The sequence below is a fragment of the Callorhinchus milii genome, unplaced genomic scaffold (assembly GCF_018977255.1).
Source record: "Callorhinchus milii isolate IMCB2004 unplaced genomic scaffold, IMCB_Cmil_1.0 Scaffold12, whole genome shotgun sequence".
Taxonomy (NCBI): Eukaryota; Metazoa; Chordata; class Chondrichthyes; order Chimaeriformes; family Callorhinchidae; genus Callorhinchus; species Callorhinchus milii.
Genome location: NW_024704753.1, coordinates 8,857,418 through 8,885,019, shown reverse-complemented (window position 1 = coordinate 8,885,019; position 27,602 = coordinate 8,857,418). Strand labels below are relative to the sequence as shown.

The following is a 27,602-nucleotide window of genomic DNA, read 5'->3' as shown; positions in this document are numbered from 1 at the left end:
ATCATGGTAGATCTTTTAATCCTATTTCGCTGCCTTTTCCTATACCTCTTAATCCTATCCTATCTGTGTGTATGTATGTGTGTGTGTGTCACTGTCTGTCTACCCCGTCGCAAGATGCTTGCTTTCTTTATTGAACTTTATTGCTAACTGATGGTTGTAAAATAGGGCAACTCCATTGCTAAAAGTGATCAGACCATTTGATTTTGATAGTCTTCACAGATATCTAAAATAGCAAGTTACCAGGAGCTGCAGCTCCAATGAAATATGGCAAGTTAATCCAAACATTGAATTGATGGAAAATATGACGTAAATTCATGTGTTTGTCATTTTGCCAGTCGGCAAAGGTATAGGAGACCAGATCCCTGTTGAGTCACAAATTTGAGAACCTTGCTCTCTTCCAGTAGATCTTATTAGGTTCCTTCTAACTCAGAGGTGAGAATACTATCAACTGAGTCAGGCTGACACATACATAATAATGCTTTTGGTTTCCAAATAGAATAGTTCCAAACCTTTGAAGAATTATATCTTTAAGCAATATAAAAACACTTACAATTCACCATGTCGGCTGAAGAATTAATAGTGAACATGCCCATATTATTTACTGCCCATGTACTATTTTTAGAAAGCTCCAGGCATATTTCTTCAAAAATGAAACATGCTTGAATACAAATCCTTTTCATTTCTCTATCTACCGAGGATTCCTTTCCATTCCATTTCTTGCTTTATCACCACTACTCCCCTGTCTGCTGGGTTTCTTTTTCTTCAATACCTTCGCTGACAGTTCTCAGTTTCTTTCATGACTTTCACACCCTGAAGCTTCCCCACTATTGTACCTTCTGTTAAACTCTGACAAACATCATGTCCTAGATTTTGCTGCTGCATTTATTTTAAGCAAGCTTCCTAACTCGTAATGGTGTTCTCCTATCCACCAATACTCCTGCACTTACCGGCTGCAATAAATCACGGAAAGCATAGCCTTGATCTGTCGACGCATGTGCAGAAGAATTTCATTTCCCGTGCTTCAATGTGATAGGGCAAGACGCACTGAATTGTGGGAAACATAGTCTTGACCTGTCACCTTACCGGCAGTAATAATGAACTACCAAATGCGTACTTACATTGAATTACTTATACGTAGTGTCGATTATTGATTAAATTGGATTTTATATGACTTACGCAAGTTTGCCTGCAACTCGAACTTCACACAAGTCATATTAAATGTTATGGTCCCTATTGGTACAACTTAAGTGAGTTTTGCTGACATCTCTGAAAGTGTCCTACTCAACAACAACAACAAGATTACACTTGTATAGCGTCTTTCACTTCGGGAGCACGTCCCAAGGTGCTGATTCATAGCCTGAGCTGGAGACCACTGCTTGAGAAGGCACTGACCTGTCACTGAGTAGAATTAATCCCTCTATTTTAGACCTTGGAATTTAGGGTGGTGAGGGGCATTTAATATCAGTGTACAGCACCCGAAAATGAGGGATTGAGAGAAAGCATTCTGCCTCGAGGGAAGTGTGTCCTGTTTATTCAGGATGTAAAGGGAGGAACCGGCTCAGGAGGAAATGGGCAACTCGGTTACTGTCAGAGTCCATCAAAACAAAACCAGAAGATATCTCTAGTTTAAAAAAAATTGTTTTTCAAAGTGATTGTATTTCAATGCTTATCGCAGATAGACATTTGCAGATGATAAGTGTTTAGTTCAAATACTTTCACTTTTTAATAGTTTTATTCTTCCGCACCATGTGTGTATTATTGCAAATAATAATAAATAATCCCTGGATTTGACATAGTGCCTTATCACATCTTTGAGATGTCTCAAAGCCCTTCACAGAATATACCGTAAAATGAATTGACTATATTTTGTGGTCGAAACGCGGCAGCCAATTGCGTACAGCAGTGTCCCACAAACAGTCGTAGATTGAAATGACCAATTTATTATTATTATTTTTTTGAAGGAATTATTAGCCTCGGAAAAGCATTCAGCCAATCGACTAACAACCGGGTTCCTACTTAATGGTAGGTAAACAAGAGGCGTGTAGAGTAAGGAAACTTGCCAAACATTTTGCTCTGCCGGGAATCAAACCCAGGTCTCTCGCTTGCGAGGCGAGTTCTCTAAATTTAAACGCACGTACGAGAGGTGATGGGGTAACAAATACCTCAATCCCACAGCCAGAAACGAGGCAATTAAGAGGTTAGCCTACCAAACTAGAGAAATTAAAAGAAAGTAGGAAAGAAAAAAACATGTTGCAAGTAAAGAAGCAATTCAGGAGAATATTAATACCCACAATGAAAATGTGTTAGGTTTGAGATCTCTAACAGGTGTAAGGCCTGATATAAAAGATGCAGAAGGATGGTTGAGTTCCACCCTTGCAATTGTAAACGTAGTTACTTTACCAAATAAAGTAGCAGTTCAAATTTACCTACAGTTTGTCATAAAGAGACAGTGGAAAGATTTAATAAGTCCTGAATGGGACACATTGGTGGTAGCATTGAGGGAGATTAAAAAAAATATTCAGGGAAAAAGGCTTCCTGAAAAAATGGAGCAGATCAGGGCTTCAGGTAAGGGGAATCCCAGGGTTCCAGCTTCCAAGGTCATAGAATTATTTTCAAAAAGGTTGCGGGGTGAAATGTTCCTCATGGCAATGACTCCAGAGCAAAGAGGGTTTATGCTTATGTCAAACGTAGATCCGTTAGAGCCCAGAACAGTTGGAACTGATAGTGAAGCATGCTGAGAAGCATTGCCATGCCAACAACAACAACAACAAAATTACATTTGTATAGCGCCTTTCACGTCGGGAGGATGTCCCAAGGCACTGGACAGACAGAGTTTCGGACTCTGTCTGTCCAAATTAATACCAAATTACTACACCATTATCACTACACCGAAAACTTATTCTCCGAACCCGTACGCAACCTAGGAGTCAGATTCGACCCCCAATTATCCTTCCTCCCCCACATCCGGTCCCTCATCAGCACCGCCTTCTACCACCTCCGACGCATCGCCCGTCTCCGCCAATACCTCTCCCCAAAAGCCGCTGAAACCCTAGTCCATGCCTTTGTCACCTCTCAACTGGACTACTCCAATGCCCTGCTCACCGGTCTTCCATCCACTATCATCCATAAAATCCAGATCATTCAAAACTCTGCTGCCCGCATTCTAACCCGCACGAAACTCCGCTCCCCGATCACCCCAGTCCTTGCCAGACTTCACTGTCTGCCTATCACAGAGTGGATCGACTTCAAGATCCTCACCCTTGTATTCAAGTCCCTGCACTCCTCTGTACCCCCGACCTCTCTGACCTCCTCTCTCCTCAAAACAGTACCCGTTGCCTTCGTTCCTCTGGGTCTGGCCTCCTCCTTGTCCCCGAAGTCCTCTCACCACCCTCGGTGGCCGAGCCCTCAGCCACTATGCCCCGAGGCTCTGGAACGGCCTTCCTCACTCTCTTTGTCTCGCTCCCTCCCTTCCCATTTTCAGGTCTCTGCTGAAGACCTTTCTTTTTGACCGGGTCTTTTGTCACCTTCCTCCCCCTCCCCCTGGGTCCTCCCCCTCCCCCTGGCTCGGCCACGGGATCCATTACTGTGAAGCGCTCTGAGACGCCGTCCGGCGTGGAGGGCGCTATATAACTCCAAGTTGTTGATGTTGTTATTTGAGGAAAAGGATAGATGGCAGGAAAGTAAAGAAAATGGAAATAGACCATTTAACATGATGGGACCACCACTTACGTATGCAGATGGAGTTAAAATGAGATAATTTAGTGTGGGGCTGGGCCACGTGACTTTCCTATGAAGACACTGGTCCCCAACTGGGACTCAGATCCGAAGGGCCAGAAAAGAGTAATGGAAAGGCAGGGAGTTCACATCAAATTATAAATCGGCGCTGGGGCAGGAGTAACCTCTCGCTAGAAGTAAACTTTGCCAGCCGACCCTGTTGTGATAGAGGGTAAAAAATATAAAGCTCTAGTGGGTAGTGAGTGACTCAGGTAAGAAAAAAATCAGGGGAAGAAGCTGACAGTTGTTCAAGGAGTAAGGGGCAATTTAAGACAGTTGCATGAGCAGAGAGTGGAGATGGAGAATGTAGAACAAGCTGAACTAGTCAAAACGAAGGTTGTTGTCATCCCCAAAGCTTCAGAGGAAGTCATTTTAAGGTGCGATTTCCTGCAAAAAGCAAATCGCCATAACGTTAAAGGAGATAGTTTGCACCTAGATGTAAGTGCCTCGGAGTCAAAGCAATTAACACTATAGAGCTTTAGAGCCAGCATGTGGCTAACCACAAATCAGACTGCGGTTAAATTCAGGGGGAGGTTAGTCGGGAAGAAACACAACCCCGTAAGGCAATATCATTTACTGAGTGATTCGATATCAGACCTTAAGATATAATCGATAGGTTAGAAAACCGAGACAAATTCACCTCTTCCCGATGGGTCCTGGAGAATGGCAATTGATTTCAGACACCTTAATAATGTGATCGCGTTGCAGTACAAAGTAACCACTTAAGTGATGAATTAGACAATTTACCTCAAGGTAAATACAAAGCCACTTTAGATTTAATGGGTTTTGGAGTGTGCCTTTAGCTAGTGGAGATAGGTGGAAAACTGCCTTTACATTCAAGGGTCAGCAATATGTATGAAATCGGATTCGACAGGGTTGCAATCCATTTTCAATGAGTGTACATACACAACAGACAGTGATAGGGATATCAGGTCCTTACGCTGATAACATATTCTGGACTGAGGATAACCCAACCAATCATATCGACAAATTAAATAGGTGCTGGAAGCACTAACAAACAAACAAAATTACATTTATATAGTGCCTTTCATGTTGGGGGGGATGTCCCAAGGAGCTGGACAATCATTTTCAGACCTGAGCTGGGTGTCGGGATCGGGGTGGAGCAATGGAAAGCAGGGGGGAAGGAGGGTGACTAAAGGCACTGTCGAAGAATAGGGTCTTGAGATGGGTCTTGAAGGAGGCAAGGGATTGGGCGAGGCAGAGGAACTGCGGGATGGAGTATCAGAGGGTGGGGGCAGAGTGGCTGAAGGCCCGCCCACCAATAGCAGGGCGGGCGAGGTGGGGGACGTGAAGCAGGCTAGAGCGGAGGGAGCTGGCAGGTTGGTAGGGGCTCACAGAGGTAGGGGGGAGCAAGATCATGGAGGACTATGAAAGTGAGGACCAGGATCTTGAACTGTTCCTCTGTGTGATGGGAAGCCAGTGGAGTTGGGCAAGGATGGAGGAGATTGGATCACAGAGCCTGGTGAATGAGAGGACACGGGCTGCAGGGTTCTGGATGATCTGCAGCCTATGGAGGGAGGAGTTGGAGAGGCCAAGAAGCAGGGTGTTTGCGTAGGATTTCAAATGACGACAGCAGGTTTTAAAATAAACGTACGGAAAAGCCAAATAGGAAGATTCAAAGTGGAATTCCTAGGGCATACGGTTTCTGATGACAAAGTAGGTCTTTCCGAAGGCTACCTCGAAAAAATTGAAAAGGTGAAAACACCTACAAACAGAAAGCAGTTACAGGGAGTTTTAAGACTATGAACTGTGCCCACAACTATGTACCAAACTACACTATATTGGTAAGACTACTATACAGAAGGCTTACTAAGATAGGGGGAATAGAGAGCGTAAAAGACTTTGCCCAAATTATAATGCATATTGGGGAATTGCAGAAAGCAATTTTGCAGGGATGCCATTTAGCTGTTACAACACAGAGAACAGATTTAATCGTAACCCTTCAGGTGTGGGGACATACCGATGACTTTGAAGTATATTAGCTTTGAATTCTCTCAGGTGGAGAAACAGTTTGACCTGGAAGAAAGGACTTTAGCTGCAGCAACTACAGTGCTAGCGAAAGTGAGGAACTTAGCTCAGCATAATGAAAAAATTTTCCTCCTAACTCCAAGCCTCGTATTCAGTCCGTGGTGTGAAGGAAAGGTATTATTTTATTATTAAGTCAGAAGGCTTGAAAACTCTTTGGGAAGGGCTTTTACAAGACCCCATGGTAGAGTTCCAAACTAAAACTGTTTACTACCAAAATGTAATCATTACCTCCAGACTTGACTATGCAAACGCCCTCCTTGTCGGCCTTCCCAACTCCTCCCTCCCATGTCCTCTCCCACACCAAACTCCGTGACCCCATCTCCCCCACTCTCGCCCGACTCCACTGGCTCCCTATCCTTCAGAGGATCCAGTTCAAGATCCTGTCCTCACATACAAAGCCCTCCATAGCCTCGCCTCACCCTACCCGTGACCTCCTAACCCCCTACTAACCCACCCGCGCCCTCTACTCAGCCGGCTCTGGCCTACTCCACGTCCCCCGACCCACTCGCCCCACCATTGGCGGGAGAGCCTTCAGCCACTCTGCCCCCAACCTCTGGAATTCCATCCCCCAATCACTCCGCCTTGCCCCCTCTTTAGCCTCCTTCAAGTCCCGCCTCAAAACCCTCCTCTTCGACCAAGCCATCGGTCACCATCCTTCTCCTCCCCTCCCTTCCCGCCCAACCCGGGTCTGAAATACTGTACTCTGTCCAGCGCCTTGGGACATCCTCCCAACGTGAAAGGTGCTATACAAATGTAATCTTGTTGTTGTAAACCCCCAGAGGAAGTTAGACCTTGGGAGTTAGTGGATGGATTGACTGTACTATATTGTGATGGGAGGCAAAAGTGGCTATTGCCATTGGCAAATGGATGGCAAAGGGTTAGGAAGAATCGGAAAACTGGTCTATCCTATGCAAGGGGGTATCAACACAAGCGGCTGAAGCATCTCCCATCAAGCACAAAGGGAGTGGTCGTCACTAATTCTGCTCATGTGTGTAGAGCCTATTCTGATGACCTTATTAATTGCGCTGTAGGGGATTGGACCAACTACTAGGGTAAACCCTTTGTCCATAAAACAATATGGCAACAGATCTGGAAAAAGAAAATGGGTAAACCTCTAATCCAAGTTTGGCACACATTAGATCATCAGAGAGGTGGCATTCATAACATTGGTAACAATCGCGCAGACATGCTTGCCCAATTTGCGTGGTTTTTAAATGAGCCGCAGTCAGCTGCTAAGGTGTCTGTAATTGGTTGTTGATTGCGGTTTCACTGCAGACCCCGAAATAACAGAAGTAGTGGCCCTCCTGGAGTCAGGGTACATGCGTAACCTTCCAATTAGGACCAGAGCAAAGAAACATCTGGTGGAAGGATCCAAATTGTTTTGGCAAAGGGAGTCAAAAATCCAATTGACTCAGCGAAATGAGTACAGGGATACTTGGTTACAATGGTCCACGAGGGACCAGGGAGTCTACAGAAAGGGATTAAGGGGATTTGGGAGATTCCTAGAGAATACTGGTGGCCTGAGATCAAGAAGGAGGTTAGACAATATGTGGAATGTGGTGCATTCAAGTAAATCCTAACAATGTACTGAAAAATAAGAATGTGGTGCAAATGAAAATGGATTGCCCTTGGAAGAGGGTTTACTGCTGGAGGTAATCAACACATACTCGTTTTCGTAGATCACACCACTGGACTTACAATAGCATGCCCTTGCAAAAAGTGTACTACTCAGACTGTGTTAAAAATAATGACAGAGGAGCTCATTCCTAGGAATGGAGTAATGAAAATATTATAATCTAACCGGGGCAGCCATTTTACAGCTGATATAATTAAAGCAATGACTCAGAATCTGGGATCAATGGCATTATCAAAAATGAGCTGAAAAAAGTGTGCTTAAAGAAAGGAAATAAATGGAACAAAAGAATTCCATGGCTTCTGATGGGGGTGAACAACAGACCTCTGAATGACAGATCAGGTCTTATACCTTTTTCTCTGTTCCATGGGAGACAAATGATCACTACAATAACTCAATGAAGGGCATATGAGCAAAAACAATCACGAGTATCAAGAGAGGAATTTTATGGCTTGGATAAGACTGGAATTTTGCGGGACAGGTTTCATAAACCAAGAAGTGTTGAAAATTTTGAATCCAAAAACAATACACATACTCACCCGAGAAGAAAGACTGTTACTATGTCAACCAGTCAGGTCAAAAAGATAAAGCTGTCTACAGATAACCAAATGCTGGCGAGAGCATGGCACTTCAGCCAACCCAGATCACCATATGGTGAGGNAGAGAGAGAGAGAGAGAGAGAGAGAAGCTGGAGAGACAAGTGCCGTGAAAAGACTTGAGAATTGAAAAGCACTGGAAAGTGTTAAACTGAAGAAGGTCACTTGAATGTCAGGACAACTTCAAAGAAATCATTAAAAATGTGCAAGATCTGCTAAATAATTTAACAATCTCTAAAAATTCCTAAAAGGGAAGGGGGTTGTAACAAATGGTTTATGAGCTGCTCTATATGTGACATTTAACATGGTTTATGTAAGAACATATAGCATAAGACTTGTTTAACAAATTACTGTCGTGAGAGGCTAGAAACAACAACAACAAAATTACATTTGTAAAGCACCTTTCATGTTGGGAGGACGTCCCAAGGCGCTGAAAGAAAGAGGGAAACACACAGCTGAAGAAAGCGAAGAATAGCTAGAATCCTACTTAATCTGGCTATTCTCTGCTTTATCGAGAGGGAGAAATATCATGGACACCTTGTTCTTATTAATGCTCCACCTGGTTCTAATGATATTTGCTATAGTTAGTCTGTGTATCGAGAGTTTGTGTTCAAATAAGCTGCTTTGCTTTAAGTGCAATTATCCTCTAGCGCACAAAATATAATTTAAAGCGGTACTGCCTTGAAGACATAAAGTCTGTGACCTGGGTGAGTGTTGCAAGAAAAAAGGCGGGAAAGGGTCATGTGGGCCCTAGAGCGGCAACAGTGATGCATCAGAAGGGGAAGAGAATTAAATTGGAGGGAATAGAGAGATACATTGAAAAGGGTAGGAGTTAAATCATATAAAAGGAGGGGGCTCATTAGACTCAGCATCGCTCTTCCCCTTTAGCGTCATCAAGGAGGTATGTGCTTGACCTGAGAGCCTTTCCTTCAGGTCAAGATTGATTTTTCTTTGTCTACTAACTTTGAGTAAAGCTGCTAGTGTTATAGTGAGGGTGTCAGGGTTTTTCTGTTTCTTAAAGCTGCGAATGTTTATCTTGTTCTGAGCAGTGTAAGTAAGGCATAGGGTTTTAAGGAGCAGTAAAATACTGTTGTGTTTTCTAAAAAGTGCTTCTCAAGTTTCTGTTAAATTCAAGAAGGGACCCTGAGCTGTCCTTTCTCCCTCACATCCGCACTACAACTGGCACTGCCTTCCATCACCTCCGGAACATCGCCAGACTACGGCATTACCTCACCCCTCACGCGGCTGAAACCCTGGTTCACGCCTTTGTCACCTCAAGGCTGGACTATGGGAACTCTCTCCTCGCCGGCCTTCCCACCACCTCCCTCCACACTGCAGGTCATTCAGAACTCTGCAGCTCGTGTACTGTCCCGCACCAGGCTTCGCGATCACATCACTCCCACCCTCGCTCGCCTCCACTGGCTCCCCATCCCCCAGAGGATTGATTTCAAGATCCTCATCCTCACCTACAAGGCCATTCACGGCCTTGCTCCCTCCTACCTCTCCAACCTACTATCCCCCTACCTACCTGCCCGTACCCTCCGTTCCTCTGGCTCCGGTCTGCTCCACGTCCCCCGCCCCAACCGCCCTACCATCGGCGGTCGGGCCTTCAGCCTCTCAGCCCCCAGGCTCTGGAACTCCATCCCCCAGTGCCTTCGCCTTGCTTCCTCCCTTTCCTCCTTCAAGGCCGGTCTCAAAACCTTTCTCTTTGACCGTGCCTTCAGCTCCCCTCTCGACTCTCTTCCCCCTCCTCGCTCCCTCCCTTCCCTCCCCTCACCCTGACCATTTCCCCCCTCCTTGCTCCCTCCCTTCCCTCACCCTGACCATTTCCCCCCTGCTCGGGTCATGACCCAACTGTACACTCCTTGGGACGTCCTCCTGACGTGAAAGGCGCTTTATAAATGGAATCTTGTTGTTGTTGTTGTTGAAAGACACAAACAGGTTACTGCGGAAATCAGCTGTCTTGTAGTGCGAAGGACGCTGACTAAAGCATCCCATTGTTATGTTATAAGGCATTGGAAATACCTGTCGTTGTGTTAATTCTCACATAGTGAAGTTTCACATAGCGAGAGGACTTGCACATCACAGAGAAATATCTACACAGAGGCCACATGGTACACCATGCCCTTTACATAACGTGGGTATATATTAAGGGGTGAGAACTGTCGCAGTAGCCAATGTCACACAAACAGCAATTAAGTGAATGACCAAGTTCAGCTTGAATAAGCAATTGGAACAGACACACAAGCACCAGAATTTTTGAAAACTGTATCCAATGTAGAACAATAATCCTGAACAATAGACTTGAATGAAGGCAAGTGGATGGCAAGGAGGAAACTATTTCAATTAGACATGGTGGACCCATTCAGAAATTCAAAAAACGGGTATGGAGCTGACTTGTATTTTCAATGATCTGACTTAACAATCTAACTAACTTCTTGGCACCTTTAATACCCTGGTAAATGGCATATTGGGCCACCCTCCAAAACATGGCATCTGAAAGCACTAAGCACGCAGTTTGACTATAAAGTGCAATACAAAATTTCACCGGAGGGTGTTCCAAAGCGTTGAGCAGTTAGGGATTAGGACCCGGGCAGGGGGAGGGGTTGGGATCAGGGAGGATGGAGTGCAGAGAGGGTGGGATAACTGAACAAATGACATGGTGCTGAGGATCACATCACCAACCAGCAAACTGCAGCAGCTTGGTATATTTCCTGTGCCTATCTGAGGATGAACAAAGTTAAACTTTAACGCAGTAATGATTTACGTCAGTTTTGACTGGAACACTGCTACAATATCTCAAATGGAAAAGTCAATGGGGTGGAAGCCAAGTCTGGTAGCTGAGGGTGGACAATCGGAAAGTCAGATATTTGATGATCTGCTGTACAAGATTATTCAAAATTATAGTCCAGTGATTCATTATTTTGCAGTTTATTACAGTAATTATCGGTCTTAAGGTGATAATTGTCAAAGCAAAGGATGCTAATGAGACTCTCAGAGTAGATAATAACCATCTTACCTAAACAAAATTATATTATTGTAGCTATTATCTATCTATTTATGTACTTGTTATTTTATGCGTTCTGTTGCTATGGACACCAGGAAGTATTTCTGAGGAAGGTGCACTTTCAACATTAAATTGAATGTTGTTGCATCTATGCTGTTTGACCACATGTGGGCTTCAGTCTTCGTGATTTGTTGCACTCTCTTCACATCAATACATCATCACAGGAAATAGCAAGATCAGATTGGATGAAGAAGGCCCCTTGTCCCATTTGATAGCATATATCCAGTTTACTCATTGAATCCTCTTCCCATTACAGCATCAACATCCTGACCTTAAACAGCCATTCTGGTAACCTGTTCCAGTCACTAGTTAATCTCTGGGTAAAGAAATACTTCCTGGTGTCCATCCCGAAATTGTCATTTGCCACTCTAGACTTGCTGCCTCGGTGCATCTGAAAGTTTGTCTTAGCATTTACTTTCTCCGTTTTATTTGAAATTTCATATACCTCCATAAGATGCCCTCTGAGATGTCTCTTTTCAAAATATTTTGTTTGTAAATACCCCAAGATCCAGAAGTTACGTTCACTTACATTAGAATATTATCAGAACTTTATCTGCACCAAGTTTCATATACAGTATTTACAAATCTGCCCCATGATAAATTAAAATTTATCTTTGTGGGACAAATTGCAGAGCAATTCACCCTTGCCTAGATCACAATGGAAAATCCAATACAGTTCAGATTACTGTCCTACTAATTCAATTAGATTAATTCAGATTTCTTTTGCAACAGGACATTGATAGAAATCAGAAACCTAGTGTTCATCATGTGTCCTCTAATAGGGAATAAGATATTGGACAATTACTTAAAAATTATGCTTCTTAAATCATGTATGAAGCTTTCATTTAGATTCAATATGGGAGCATTTTCTGATGCACCTTAGGATGTCAAAATGGATGTTTATTAATTTGCTTGAGGCTGAGCTCAGTTGGCTCCGTTTCTTAGCACAGTGGTATTAGTTTCACATTAACTATAAATTCAAATTATACTCAAGTTATGGATCTGACAGCTCTGATACGCTGACCCAGATGGGGATGGATCCTGATAGCAGCCAATGAAGTAACATGAAAACAGTGTCTGCCAAACAAATCAGAGGTGGTTGGAAAGATATTGTTTTCATGTTGCTTCATTGGCTGCTATCAAGATCCATCCCCATCCGGGTCAGCGTATCAGAGCTGTCAGATCCATAACTTGAGTTTAATCTGAATTTATAGTTAATGTGAAACTAATACCACTGGCTAAGAAACACAGGCCAAACAAATCGGAGGTAGTTGGAAAGAATTTCAGAGGAAAGTATAAATCCATCAAAAGTGACACCAAGGGCACAAGGGTACGATTGAGACTTTTCTCTTCAACCGTGCCTTCACCTCCCCTCTCGACTTCTTACCCCCTCCTCGCTCCCTCCCTTCCCTCCCCTCACGCTGACCATTTCCCCCCTGCTCGGGTCCCAACCCAGCTGTCCAGCGCCTTGGGACGTCCTCCCGACGTGAAAGGCGCTCTATAAATGCAATCTTGTTGTTGTTGAGACTGACCGCTACCAGCTGGTGAGATGGATGGGAGGGGGAGGAATTGTAGAGGTTATCAGTTGCCAAGCCTGAAGAAAAAGATGGCAGAGAAAAAATAAAATTAAAATGTGCATTTTCTTGCAACTCGGGTAAAAATAGAGGACACATGAAAATACAAGATTGATCCAAGAGGCTTAGAGAGTGGATCGACTGTGGGTGACTAAGCGATGAGTCACAACTAAGTGCGCAGTGCAACGTAGGACAAATGTGACAATGTTCTTTCACAAGTGACATATCCTGCATTAGAGAAAAATTATATTAAACATGAAACATTTTAAAATACTACAGTTTGCTTCCTGGAGAATGAGTTACTCAGATCAGAAATATCTTTTCAAGGTTCAATCTTTCTTTGATTACATTTTTAAAAATAATAATAATCCTTGCGTTTTACAAAGTCTCTATAATGTTGGCATGTTTCAAAGTGTTCCACACAATTTTCTATAAAGTGTAGTGATTTATTTTTTTGGTCAGCGGGTGTCTGACAAAAGACAACCCAAAGCAAGCTGAGATTTCCGTGCGTCCCACCCACACATGGAAATCCCAGAGATAGATTGTTGGAATGGAATGCGCACTCTCTCCCTAGAGGGACACATCCTGCTTACCAAATACAGGGAAGCATTAGGCGCAGGTTGGCAAGAGCCAAGGCTTAGGGATCCCAATTCCAGGCAGGGCGAAACCTTGGGCAAGTTTCTTTACTCCACACGCCTAATAATAATACCTCCAAAACCAAAAACAATAATAAAATTGGTCATTTTTAATCTACGACTGTTTGTGGGACATTGCTGTGAGCAATTGGCTGCCGCGTTCGCCCACAAATATACAGTCAATTCACCTTACAGTGTGTTCTGTGAAGCGCTTTGGGACGTCCTCCCGACGTGAAAAGTGCTATATCAAATGCAAGGATTATTATTATTATTATCCAAGAGGGCGCGATGGGGTACTGCTGGAGGCTAACCAGCTAAAATCACGTAGCTTGTCATTGATATTGTTGTCTAGCAAGCTTTCCAGCTGCTTGTCCAGCTAGGACGATCCTACCCATTAGGGCTTTGGCTTGCAGGATTAGCAGGAGCCAATTGGGATGACTCACTGCCCCCAGTGACTGGTGTGCCCTTCCATATGCTGCCGATGAGCTGTGCTGACTGTACTGTCATCAGCCGTGCCCTGGAATACTGCGTACCTGCCTGGCTCAGGGACTCGACTAATGAGACTGCCACAGAGGGCTGGCTCGATTCCGACATTACATTGCCAGGATTGTCACCTTGGAGCCCATTCAGCTCCAAGGAGACCCCGCTTATCTCCACCCCAAGGAGGATAGGCACTAGTTGGTCATTCGACTCCTGACAAACGTAGGTTTGAGCCTCACTAGGTGGATGGTAGGTACAAGAAACTCCCTGAGAGCTTCCCGGTGGGCAACACACAAAATTGGTGATAGCGTTGCCACTGTCTTCCTAGCCGCAGCGCAGGCACACATCCCTTCCCATTGAGCGATGGTTCCACCAATTGGAAGTGCAGAGTTTAAGCAGCAGCTGCTTGCTTCTCTTGGAATCAATATGGATTCCAGGCACTGGACGTACAAATGTGTGTTCATGAACTCAGACTCCAGATAATGCCTTCCGCCAGCTGTTACCCCAAGCCTCAGAGTTTCCTTATCAGCTATCTGGCGGGCATCTGCCTTCAGCGTGGTGGGAGGACCTTAACATACCAGCCATCTTGATGTTCTCAAGGTCCAAGTCCAATGTGTTGGGAGGATCTTTACAGGTTTACTCAGCACCAGCTGCTCGATCCAGCTCCTCATGTGAGGGGACTTGGCAAATAGACTCTGTGAAGCCACCTCCAGGGTGCTTAGCAACAAATCACTGTAGGCCAGAGTCCTCCCTCCCTGTACCCATTTCCCCATGTTTGCCACAAATGCACCTCACTGCCTGATCCTGGAATTTGCGAGTGAGTCATAGGAAGCCTCTCCACTGCATCCCCAGGAGCTCAGATCCATAAAGGAGGATTGTTTGCCCACAGGTCTTGTATGCCACAAGCTTGAACTGCATTGGAACCTTGCTGTCCTTGAAGAGGGAGGAGCATGACCAGAGTCACCTTCGTCCCTTCTCAGCATGGTCCTTCACGACAGTGCCCAGGCTGAAGTTGGTGTCCACCATGACCCCAAGGTACCGATAAGAGTCAGTGATTGGGCCTACAGTCAGTGAGGGCACTTAGAGATAAACATAGCAGCTAATTAGTGCACAGCAATGTCCTACAATCAGCAATGAAGTGAGTGACCAATTTTATCCCGGAACATATTATTCCTAGATTTTTTTAAAAAAAATCTTATTTTTACTTTTTTTATTGTTTAATTTGTAAGAGCACAATGTTTGTGTCCTTTGATAGAATAATGGACACGTTACACGAGAGGGTTAAAGGCAGCAAAAAAAATCATGGGATTTGGATTACCTCAATAACCACAGGACCAAAGCTTGAGTGGTTTGTACAAATCGTCTGACCTCTTTGGTTGGGTTAGTAAAGTATCTTTAACTCTCTTCTAGCTAACAAGTAATAATGTATACAATCAATAAGATCTTCATCCAAACCAATCTTGTGATCTTGTGAAGAGGGTCCGAGTCCAAACCGACCCTCACCTAGTCTAGGAACAGCCTCTTTATATAATAGAGTTGTACCAACTTTCCCTTTCCAAAACAGCTCCCCTTGTAACCTCTTTCAAATAATCACTTCTGGTTGGTTTAGTGCTGCAGATTCATGCCCATTAGAAACTAGGCTGAGATTCCTGACTCATTTCATTCAGGATCTTCTCCAGTTGACAGAGAGGTTTGACAGTGTCACCCTTCATGGATGCACACTAAACCTCATAGAGCCAATGCGGAACCTCGGTGAACTGTTTGACCCTCAACCGTCCTTTATCCCCCACATGCATACCATGACCTGCCCCACCTTTCCCTACCTCCGCAACATTGCCCGGCTCCGCCACTATATCCCACTGCAGGTTGCCAAGGCCCTCATCCATGCGTTCATCACATCCAGGCTCAACTACGCAAACTCCCTGCTTGTCAGCCTCACCAACTCCTCCCTCCACAGGCTGTTGATCATCAGAACTCTGCAGCCCATGTCCTCTCCCGCACCAGGCTCCGCGACCCTATAACTCCATCTTCGCCCGATTCCACTGGCTCCCCATTACTCAGAGTATACAGTTCAAGATCCTGGTCCTCACCTTCAAGACCTTCCATGGTCTTATTCCTCCCTACCTCTGTGACCATTCCCTCCGCTCAGCAAACTCTGGCCTGCTTCATGTCCCCCGCTTTGCCTGCCCACCATTGGTGGGCGGACTTCATCCTTTCTCCCTCAACTTCTGGAACTCCATCCCACAGTCCCTCTGCTTTGCCCCCTCCCTTGCCTCCTTCAAGACCTGTCTCAAGACCCTCCTCTTCGACCGTGCCTTTGGTCATCCTCCTCCCCTAATCCTCCCCCCCCCCCATTCTAACCCTCTGTGTATTGAGAAAGTTTCATACATTGTAGCCTAATGAAGACTCTGGCAGTGCAGTGGGAGAAGATTCCTGGTGGCTAAATACGGTAGCCAAGTACAGCAGAAAACTGGCTTCCATCCTAAAACTGCATTTAAGAATTTTCCAAAATTTTGTATGGCTTTACTTTTTAAGACTAAGACCAAGAGAAATTTGAGATGGACTTTAAACGAGATGAGGGAGTAAATTGGAGGGACTCTGGGATAGAGTTCCAGAGAGTGGAGGCTGATGATGGGGCGGGTGAGTGAATACAATACAATTTACATTTATATAGGACCTTTCACATCAGGAGAATGACTCAAGGTGATTGAGTATAGCGTCTCCAAACCTCAAAACTGTATACAACACACTGTCATCCAGCGGAGACAGGATCACTTCAGAGATATTGTCTCTCATGAAAGGAAATGAACTGAACATGTGAAACTCCTGACATAACACATCAGCAGCATACCGACCTCCACTGGCAAGTCGAGAGTTACAGGTACAGATTCACTGTAAGATCATCCCTGCTCTGACCAAACACTCTACCATTTCCCAAAGGCTGAGCATAACATTCCAAAATCCCAGGCTGTCAAGATTTGCAAACAGTTATTAAGATATTGAGCAGTAAACATCAACGTTAAAAAGCCTCCATTTCACAAGTACACAAAGTTGCTTCAACATTCAAAAGGAATGCACTAAAACCATTGTTACTCAGTCAACTGGAGTTTTCGTTCAGGCTCTAAAATATTTATTTGCGACGACCCTATTTCGCAGGTGCCACTTAACTTTGCTGTAAGCAATTACTTCCAGTGTGTAGCATGTAGACTTGGTTCTTAAGATTTAATCAGTTGCATCAATCTTGAACTTTTGCTATTGTACAAAGTGTTAAATTAAGTTAGAGGATAAAAGGCTCAGTACCTTTTTCCCATGTGCTGCTCCCATGCTTCTGGTTCGTCTCCCCCCTCTTTAGATACTGCTGCTTCTGTTCCCTAGAACAATATCCCTTTTTTCTTTCAGTGTGGGCACCCTGTGCTGTCCTCTTTCTGCAAGTGGAGCTCTGCACAATCTGTGAGGAGGCAGACTGCATCAAACCAGCAGGAGCTGTGAAAACACGCAGCCCTGGCACCTTGACAACTCCAGTTTCTTCCACAGAACTGGCTTTACTTAATCAGCAGAATGTTAAAGACCTGTAAAGTAGCATCCAGATAAAATGTGAAGAATTCAGTCAACTTGCAAAATAAAAAAGATGGAGGGAGGATTGGTGGGGGGAGGGGAATCACTGCAAATACATAACAAGTCATCAGACAAATATTTCACTCTCAAGCCCACAGACCGTCTCTAAGCTGTTGTGTGCCTGGTGAAGCTTTAGTAGACAGTAAAGATTACATTAATTGCTCATGACACAATGTGATGCTGTATAGAGCATATGGATGCTTTTGCACAGAATGTGACAGCCGTGGGATGTTTGTCTTTTTCCCCCAAACAGAAGGTGGACTTTAATGCTCTGTGTCATCCTGCATATCCATTGGGTGCTCCTCCTGTTGGTAAAACTACAAGTTGTTGTGGATCCATGTTCACTAGTAAATAACAGAGTTGCTGCTGCTGTGTGGGCGCCTGTGCTGCAAGCCAACAGCTAATGGCAGAGCAGTCAGGCAGTTCTTGAACTTTAGCTCAAAAGCCTCTTAGTTTCCAGTCCATCAACAGTTGTCTCAGACAGTCCACTTACACAAGTGAACTGCAAAGCGCTTGTGCTTTATTCCAAATGGGCTTTTTGTTAAATGGATAAGTGCCACAGTCTGAAAGTTTGAATCGCAGAATTTAAGGTGGAGTAAGTGCAAGCTTTTCTAAAGCTACAACGGAAACAATTGCAGGTTTATTTTTAATCTGAGGGGTTAGGAATGACCAAGTGCAATAATAGAATTGTAATGTGTAATTTTTAACCATATAATTAAAATACCCAAATCCAAAGTGCAATGTAAAATTTCTTATTAATAATAACAATAATAATTCTTGAACTTGATACATTGCTTATCATATTGAAATGTTTCAAAGCGCTTCACACAGTTTGTCTGTAAAGTAGAGATGGTGAATTTGGAGTTGAACGGCTGCACATCCATTCAAGGGAGTAAGTTCAGCACCAGGTGTTACTGTTCAAAACTAGTGCTTAAATAGCAGCAAACTGTTTCTTATGAGAATTAAATCAATCCGCTCCTGCATTTATCTTTATCACTTAACTTTGTGAATAAAATGCTTCAAAACTGGTAGCATTTCTTCACATCCACCACTTGCTTATTTTAGCACAAGAATAAAGTTTCAGCCACACCACAGCGCTGATTGGATTTTCATCCTATTGAAAGGTGCTATAAATAAGTACATGTTGTTAATGTGNTTTTTTCAAATTTACATTACTCAGAGGGAGCAAGTATTAAAACAAACATTCGCGCTTTCACAGTCGCTCCACTTTACAGTATATTCTGTGAAATGCTATGAGACGTGTTGAAGACATATCAAATGCAAGGATTGTTATTATTTTTATTATAATAATAATAAGAGGCACTCACCTCACAAGCAAGAAACCTGAGTTCAATTCCCGGCAGGGCGAAATTTTGAACAAGTTTCCTTACTCCACACGCCTCTGTTTAACTAGCAGTAAGTAGGAACCTAGTTGGTAGTCGATTGGTAGATTGCTTTTTCGGGGGTAATAATTCTTTTTTAAAATAAATTGGTCACTCGATCCACAACTGTTTGTGGGACACTGCTGTGGCAATTGGCTGCTGCGTTTCGCCCACAAAATATGCAGTCAGTTCACTTTACAGTAGTTTATTCTGTGAAACGCTTTGAGACGTCTCGAAGATGTGATCTATCAAATGCAAGAATTATTATTGTTAGAAGTAGTATTATTTCATCGACATAGCGTTTCACTGCTGGGCTGAAAGTCCCTTCCAGTCCTTTTCTCTGCATGCATTTCTTCCTTCTGCATATCAATCATCCAACCTTATGTATTCTGTTGCCTCTTTCAAGACGCATCTCAAGACCCTCACCTTCGACCATGTCTTTGGTGACCCTCCTTCCCCGCCTGCCTTCCACCTTCCCAATTCCGACTCCCAGCTCGGGTCCGAAACACTGACTGTCCAGAGCCTTGGGACTTCCTCTTGACATGAAAGGCGCAATACAAATGTAATTTTGTTGCTGTTATTGATTACTCCATTCTGTATCCAACATCTTCCTTCAGACCACAGTGTGAACCTCCACTCTGCTCATGGAGTAAAGGTTGAATTACTCAACCTTGATCTCTTCCATGCCCTTTAATGGAAATAATGATAATTTTCCATTTTATTCCCTCAAGGAGCCATTTCTTCATGTCCCATATACATCTAACCAATAGCATATCTTAATGTTTCTTCATTTATCCACATTCTTGGCTTCATTCTGACCTCAAGTAGAATTCCAGCATTTCATTCATTGTCAAAGTGGCTTCCACAAAGTTCAGGTTCCTTCTGGATGCCAAATATTTATCTTCCCTTCAATAATCCTATAATTCTTTAAAACTCAAGTTCAGCCAAGACAACAACAACAAAATTACATCTGTAAAGTACCCTTCATGTCGAGAAGACGTGCCAAGGCACTGGACAGACAGAGTTACAGACCCGAGCTGGGGGTCGGGGTGGGGGAGGGTGGAGGGCTGGGGGGGGAAGCAGGTAGACTGAAAGCACAGTTGAAGAGGAGGAACGTAAGTCGGGTCTTGAAGGTGGCGAGGGAAGGGGCGAGGCGGAGGGACAGCCGGATAGAGTGCCAGAGGGTGGGTGCAGAATGGCGGAAGGCCCGCCCGCCAATAATGGAGCAAGCAAGGTGAGGGACGTGAAGCAGGCCGGAACCTGCTGAGCAGAGGGAGCGAACAGGATAGTCGGAGGTTAGGAGGTCGGAGATGTAGGGGGGAGCAAGACCATGGAGTGCTTTGAAGGCGAAGACCAGGATTTGGAACGTTATCCTCTGTGTGATGGGAAACCAGTGGAGTTGGGCAAGGATGGGGGGTAATAGGGTCACGGAGCTTAGTGCGGGAGAAGACACGGGCTGCAGAGTTCTGGATGATCTGCAGCCTGTGGAGGGAGGAGTTGGGGAGGCCGACAAGCAATGAGTTTGCATAGTCAATCCTCAATGGAATGAAAGCATGTATGAAGGTGTGAGACAGTGGCGGAGCCGGGCGATGTTGGGCAGGTGGGGAAGGCAGAGCAGGTCATGGCGCAGATGTGGGGTAGAAAGGATAGTTGAGGATCAAACAAGACACCAAGGTTCCGGATTGACTTAACAAGGTGGAGTGTACAACCTTGGATGGTGATGCTGTCAGCACCTGAGGTGCTAATCAGGAGGGCCTCAGTCTTGTTGACATTCAAATGAAGAAAGTTAGCTCTGATCCAGGACTTGATGTCTGACAAGGGTGGAGGCAAAGAGGTAGAGCTGGGTTTCATCTGCATACATCTGGAAGTTGACTCCATGTTTGCATATGATGTCACCAAGAGGGAGCATATAGATATTGAAGAGGAGGGAACCAAGGACAGAGACCTGAGGAACACTGCACGAGATGGTCCGGGGGTTAGAGGAGGAGATGTTTTTATTAGAGATGTTTGAGGAGATGAAGTGCAGGCAGTGTGAGAAGTACGATCTGAACCAGTCAAGGACAGCACCGTGGAAGTTGAGGTGAGAGGAGAGGCGGTGGATGAGGAGTGGTCAACAGTGTTGAAAGCAGCAGAGAGATCAAGGAGAACGAGGAGGCAGAGGGAGCCCTGGTCGCAGATGGACAGAATGTCATTTGTCACTTTGACCAGGGCTGTTTCTGTGCTGTGGGTGGTGCTGAAACCCGATTGAAGGGGTTCGAGAAGGGAGTGGCGGGAGAGGAAGGAGCGAAGCAACAACTCGTTCCAGGACCTTGGAGAGGAAAGGGAAGTTGGAGATGGGGCGGTAGTTAGGGAGCAGAGAAGGGTCCAGGGAGGGTTTTTTAAGGATAGTAGTGATGACAGCGGTTTTCATAGGGGTGGGAACAGTACCAGAGGACAGAGAAAGGTTGACGATGTCAGTGAGTAGAGGGTCAAGGAGGTGGAGTTGGGAGGTAAGGAGGGGTAGAGATGGGGTCGAGGGAACAGCTGGTGGGTTTCAAACGGGTTATGGTGGTGATGAGAGAGGAGGGGGAGACAGGTTCAAAGGTGTGGAGGGAGGGATGGGTAGGGGCTGGGGTGGGAGGAGATGGGGAGGGGGGTAGTAGATGCAGTGGCAGAGGCAGCTGAGCGGACTCCCTTGACTTTGGATTTGAGGAAGTCCAGCATCTCCTCGCAGTTGGCCTTTGAGGTGAGGATGGGCAAGGAGTGAGAAGGAAGGTGGAGGAGCTGGTTCGTGATGGAGAAGAGGAGCCTGGGGTTGTCCTTAGCCTCCAAGATTGTCTTGGAATAGAACGACGATGTAGTGGAGGCGAGAGCGGAGCAGTAGGATTTGACATGGTCCAGCCAGATCTGCCGATGGACAGTTAGGTTTGATGTAAGCCAGGTGAGCTCAGCGGAACACGCCTGTGCTTTAAGGGAGCGGAGGTGGCTGGTGTACCAAGGTGATTTTGTGAGTAGGAGATAGTTCGGGAAGAGAGGGGAGCGAGGGAATCGAGAGTGGAGGAGAGGGAGCTGTGGAGGAGAGTGACCGAGGTGGATAGGTCATTGCAGGAGGGCGCCCAGAAGGGAAGGAGTTCTGATGATTACAAGGCAGCCGAGAGGGAGGGAGATTTTTTTCCAAGGGCAGTATGAGATGGAGGTGGGTTGGATGGTGGTGGGGAGAGGGATTGAGGAGTTAAGGGAGATTAAATGATGGTCCGAGATCCTTTGTCGATGCTGGTGAGGACAGAGATGCTCAGGCCCTCATTGATCACCAGGTCGAGGGGATGACCACGGACATGGGTGGCAGAGTGGATGTGGAGGGAGAGATTGAGGGAGGAGATAAGTCAGGAAATATCAGTAGAGGTAGAGCAGGAGGGGGGTCAAGTGAAGGTTGAAATCACCAAAGATGAGGAGGCATTCAGAGCAAAGACAGTGGAAAGATAGGAGGATGGAGATGTCAAGGATGAAGGTGGGGAAGGGCTGGGGGGGCCGGTAGATCAGGAGAATTTTGAAGGAAAGGTTGGAGCGGTGATAAAGGGTAAGGTGCTCAAAGGAGGGGAAAGTTTCAGAGGAGTAAGGGGATAGGCCGAGCGGGGACTGGGAGATGAGAGCCACACTACCACCATGGCAGTAAGGTCGTAGGGTGTGATGGAAGGTATAGCTGGCTGGTGTGGCCTCCAGCATGGGGAAGGTGTCACCTGGAGTGATCCAGGTTTCAGTGATGGCAAGAACATCGATGTGTTCATCGACGATGAGATCTTGGATGGTGTGTGTTTTGTTGGAGAGGGAACTGACATTTTGTAGACTGATGCAGAGGGGACAGTTGGTGGCGGAAAGTGGTAGGTGAGGCAGGGGAGGGGTCACTGACAGGGAGAGTAGGGATGTGGATCAGGGAGGAGAGGTTGGTCCCTGCTGTTGGGGACTGGTGAGCCTTTGCGGTGAGAGTAGCTAGAGCAGTCAGAGTGGCTGCTGTTGGACAGTCAGCGACGACTCCCACGGTGGGCCCAACGGAGGATTCGCAGGCTGGAGCAGAGGGAGGCTGTGGGACGGTCGAGCAGGGATAGGAGTTGGAGAGGGCGGTGGTTGAGGAGGACCGAGCGGGAGTAAGTGAGGGCAGAGCATTGCGGGGAAGCAGCTCAGGTCAGGGCGGCAGCCAAAACGCACACACCGAGACTAAACGCAAGTGGCGGGGATGGGGGGGGGTCAGTGAGGCACGGTTAGCCCACTGGTGAGAGTCATCATGGGGAGAGGGAACAATGTTATAGTCCCAGTCAGTCCAGGCTGAGAGATTCAAAGGTGGCGGGCGGATGTTATGTCACACAGCAGCCGGGCTCAGGTTGGCTGTTGAGCAGGAGAGTCAGCGATGGCCGCGGAGGCGAATCCCACGATGGCTCCCCGTGGCTCGGGCAGGTGGGCCTCAGGCCCAGGGTTGGATCAGGGTGCCGTTTGGGGCATCGGACTCCTTTATGGTCGGCCAACAAAATCAATGTTATAAATCAAGAAGTATGTAAGCAAGAAAAAAACTGAAAAAACATTATTGATCAAACATGGACTTACCAAGACTCGTCCGAATGTTCAGGAGGTGACTTCTTAATGGCCCCGTGGGCCACTCCTTGTGACACTCAAATGCAGTGCTGGGGGTGTGTTCCATTGTCAAAGGTGCTGTCTTTTAGGTAAAAGATAACTCACGATCCCATCTGCCCATTCAAGTGGACATTAAAGATCCCAAAGCAGTATTAGAATACATTAATATATTAGAATTATACCGCACAGAAACAGGCCGTTCGACTCAACTCGTCTATGCTGGTGTTTATGCTCCACATGATCCATTGATTCACTTCAGCTTGGTCGTGCCTTGCACTGTGATCCTCAGCCTTAGTAGTTTCTCCATAAAAAAAAATCAGGCAATAAACCACTTGCAATATTATAATAATAATCCTTGCATTTGATATATTGCCACATCAAAATATCTCAAAACACTTAACAGTACAGTGTAAAGTGCAGTGACTATATGTGTAGGTCAATGCAGCAACCAATTTTGCACACAACAATGCCCCACAAACAACCATGAATTGAATGACCAATTTTTTTTAATTTTTTTTTTATTATCGGGAGGTTTGCTGGCCAGGATACTGGGAAAAACTTGTTTTAATTTTCGAATAGCACCACAGAATCTTAAACTTTCAACTGAACATTCCTCATTTATTGAGGTAGAATTATGACAGGTCCCATTGCTGTGGATGCTCTTTTCCCTTCTATATTGTTTTAATGCTTCATTTCAGTTTCATCTGGAGGAGTTGAATTGGCTTTTCTAAATTGAACATCCTCCATTCCTGCCCTACCAACATCCTGAGAAACAGAACAACAACTTGTATTTATATAGCATCTCCACGCGGGATAGTATCTCAGAGCACTTACCAATGTTGGAGCCTCACTCCAAGTTGGGGGGTGGGTGGGAGGAGGTAACCGTAAGCACGGTCGAAAAGGAAGGTTTTCAGGCGGAACTTGAAAAAGGGGAGAGGACAAGGCGGAGGGATTGAGGGAGAGTATTCCAGAGCTTCAGAGTGTAGTGGCTGAAAGTGCAATGCCAATGGTAGAGCAGAGGGCGTGAAGGACAAACAGGAGGCCAGTGCCAGTGGAGTAGTCAGTTGGCGGAGCGTTGGTGGATTGGGGAGTGACGAGGTCGGGGAGGTAGGGAGGTGCCATAAAGTGAATGGATATGAACACAAGTGTGAGAATCTTGAAGTCTATCCGTTTGGTGATGGGGACCCAGTGGAGCCTGGCCAGAACTGGTGAGATGTGGGTATGGAGTTTGGTTCGGGTAAATATGCGGGCAGCAGAGTTCTGAATGAGCTGGATTTGTTGAATAGTGGAGCTGGGGAGACCAGTGAGGAGTGCGTTTGAGTAATCCAGGAGGGAGGTGACAAACGCATGCATGAGGGTTTCAGCTGCATTTGAACATCAATGGACCTGGAGTCTATGCTGCAGGAGGCAAAGTAGATTTGTGTGTCATCTGCATGTGGAAGTTTGCTCTGTGTCTGCGGATGACATCGCCCAGAGGGAGCATATAAATAAGGAAAAGAAGAGGGCCAAGGATGGAGCCCTGGGGTGCCCCGCAGGTGACCGGGCGGGGGCAGGAGGAGAAACCATTTGCAGAACATAGCAGATACCAATAAATTGGCAGATCAATTCTCGTTGTAAATGACCGACTATGTACAACAGGGAATATTCTGGAACGCTGTTGCAAAGAGCAAAAACAGTATTACCAGCTTGCAAAAAAAAGGCAGTCACATCAACTAGACACTTGTGCCAACCTCCGGGGGAACCTAAGGCATTTTAGAAAATAATATGGCAGCTGATTGGATCAGTCAGATTTTCGTGCTGAGACCCAGAGAAACTAGATCTGTCAAAGGAAGAGGCCTCAAGAAACATTTTTCTGGTTGCCACTTTGAGGTCTTTGTTACTTGCTCCTGGTGATCAATGACAGAGCCCTGTTTAGAGAGTGAGGGAGAGCACGGACTCCATACTGGACAAATGGAAATTCCCATGCACTTGCGGAACTCTCAGTCTGGTTTGGATACTCTTAACCACGGTGAAGTGTTTCTATGTTGCGGGCACCCATTGGTCAAAAGCAAAATCAACTCCAAAGAGTTGGTGAAGTGGCACTGTGCCCAATCCAGTCTCCCAGCTGCTGTCAACATAATGTCTCGCAATCTCCACAGTACCACGACAGATCAGAATGTGCACTAACCTGAGCAACATGAAGCAAAAGGCAGTTTTCATTGTGTGTATATAATAAATAATAAATAAATAGTAATAATAAATTGGTCACTCAATCCGCAACTGCTTGTGGGACACTGCTGTGTGCAATTGGCTGCCGCGTTTTGCCCACAAAATATACAATTCACTTTACAGTATATTCTGTGAAGCGCTATGAGATGTCTCGAAGATGTGATAAGGCGCTATAATCACATTCAAAGATTATTATATACAATCAGGTTATAATGACCATTGCACAATTGGAAGCCCATTTGTGTGTTACCAGTGTTAACTGGTTTGCAATGAAATAACATGTCTCACCATCATGTCATGCCATAAAATGTCTGACCGCACACAATAGGCTCTTGTAGCCACATCTATTTCAGCATTGGAAGAGAAATGGAAAAGTACTTCAGGAAAATTTACATTCATAATAATAATTCTAGCATTTGAAACAACACCTAGAAATGTCAAAGCTCTCAAAGTGCTTCACAGGGAATTGCTCTAAAGTGTAGTGATTGTGTATTTGCAAGGTGTGTAGGGGAAAAAAAAATCAGGAAATGGGGAAAAAAGGAGATAGCTCCACTGGGGAAGTTAATAGCAGTGCAGGTACAATGAACTATGGAGAGGTCTTCCCTGCTGTGAAATGCTGTGACTTTATAAGAAAAGCAATTAAATCTACTAGAGGATGTCAGTATGCCATACTGGGTGTAAAGTATTGTCTTAGTGTAAAGTATTGTTTAGCACCAGGTTTGCAAAGGCAGATTACTTTCATTATATAAAAGTATACAGATTTTGTTGATAAAAATCAAATTAATTATAATTCAAGGTCAGAGCACTGGCTGGTTTCTGTAGCAACTATATGAATTTAACCTTCAAGGATGCAGCTTTCAAAATCCACTTACTTTTCATTATGTAAGAATGACTTTCTGTATTTTCTATTCTTGTTGAGGGGGAGGTAAACAGAATTTCCTTGGAGCTGCAAGTTGACATGTTTGGTATCAGAATATTGGAAGTGAGTCAGCCCACTGCAGTAGTCTGATTAGACATGTTCCTGAGCTACATGGATTTCCAGTATTTTAATACCCCACAAATAGCCATGAAATAAATGATCAATTTTATCTGAGGGATTGTTAGCCAGGACACTGAGAGAAACGCCCTTCACGTTATGAATAGTTTCACTGGATGTTTAACGCCCACCTGGACAGCTCGGATGTGGATTTAACATCTCTTCTGAAGGACCTCACCTCAGACAAGCGCATTGGTGTCCTTCATTTTAATATGGATATATGCTATAAACAACTAACTTACATTCAGAAAGTTAGTCAGTATGGATATTTATAAATAATGACTGTTTAATCTCAGCTGCCGTACTGTCACTGTACATACATAACCGTACCATTGATCTCTTTTATAGGACATGGTGGCCATCTAGTGGTCATGTAGGGGAGTGACCATTTGCTTCTGACCTGGGTTAATTGCAGAAACACACAATGTAATGGCCAATTTAGTGATCAAAATATATTAAGATTCAGTATACCCACTAGAAACAAATTTCAACTAGTGCTTCTAAAAACAATTTTATGACTTGAAGTCAGATTAATAAATATATCAACATAAGTTATAGATGTATCAAACTGCCTGTTTTGAAATATAGTTAAGGCTCTGGTTTACTGCTTGTACCTCGTCCCCTCCACCATCGGTGGCCAGGCTTTCATTATCCTCCAAAGCTTTGGAACTCTCTTACCCAATCCCTCCGCCTTGCCCCTTCCTTCCCCCTTTTAGATCACGACTGAAGGCCTTCCTCTTCGACTATGCTTACGATCAGCTCCTCTCCCCCTCCTCCCCGGCTCAGCGTCAGGCTCCATCACTGTTTCAGCACCTTGGGACATCCTCCCGATGTGAAAGGTGCTATACAAATGTAATCTTGTTGTTGTTAAGTGCTCCAAGACACCGCCCCACGTGAAGGGCACTATAAATGCGAGTTGTTGCATTGGATGACTTTTGTTTTAAAAAAGCA

General features: G+C 45.1%; 1 protein-coding gene across 1 annotated transcript in view; it reads right to left on the bottom strand.

The window, feature by feature from the left end:
* Positions 1–17,236, bottom strand: part of LOC103179756 (protein FAM107B) — a 64,852-nt gene extending 47,616 nt beyond the window's left edge. The window contains exon 1 of the mRNA XM_007895152.2: positions 17,109–17,236. Coding sequence (XP_007893343.1) covers positions 17,109–17,132 — 24 coding nt within the window. The 5' untranslated portion in view covers positions 17,133–17,236. The remainder of the gene's footprint in view (positions 1–17,108) is intronic.
* Between the last annotated feature and the right edge of the window lie 10,366 nt (positions 17,237–27,602).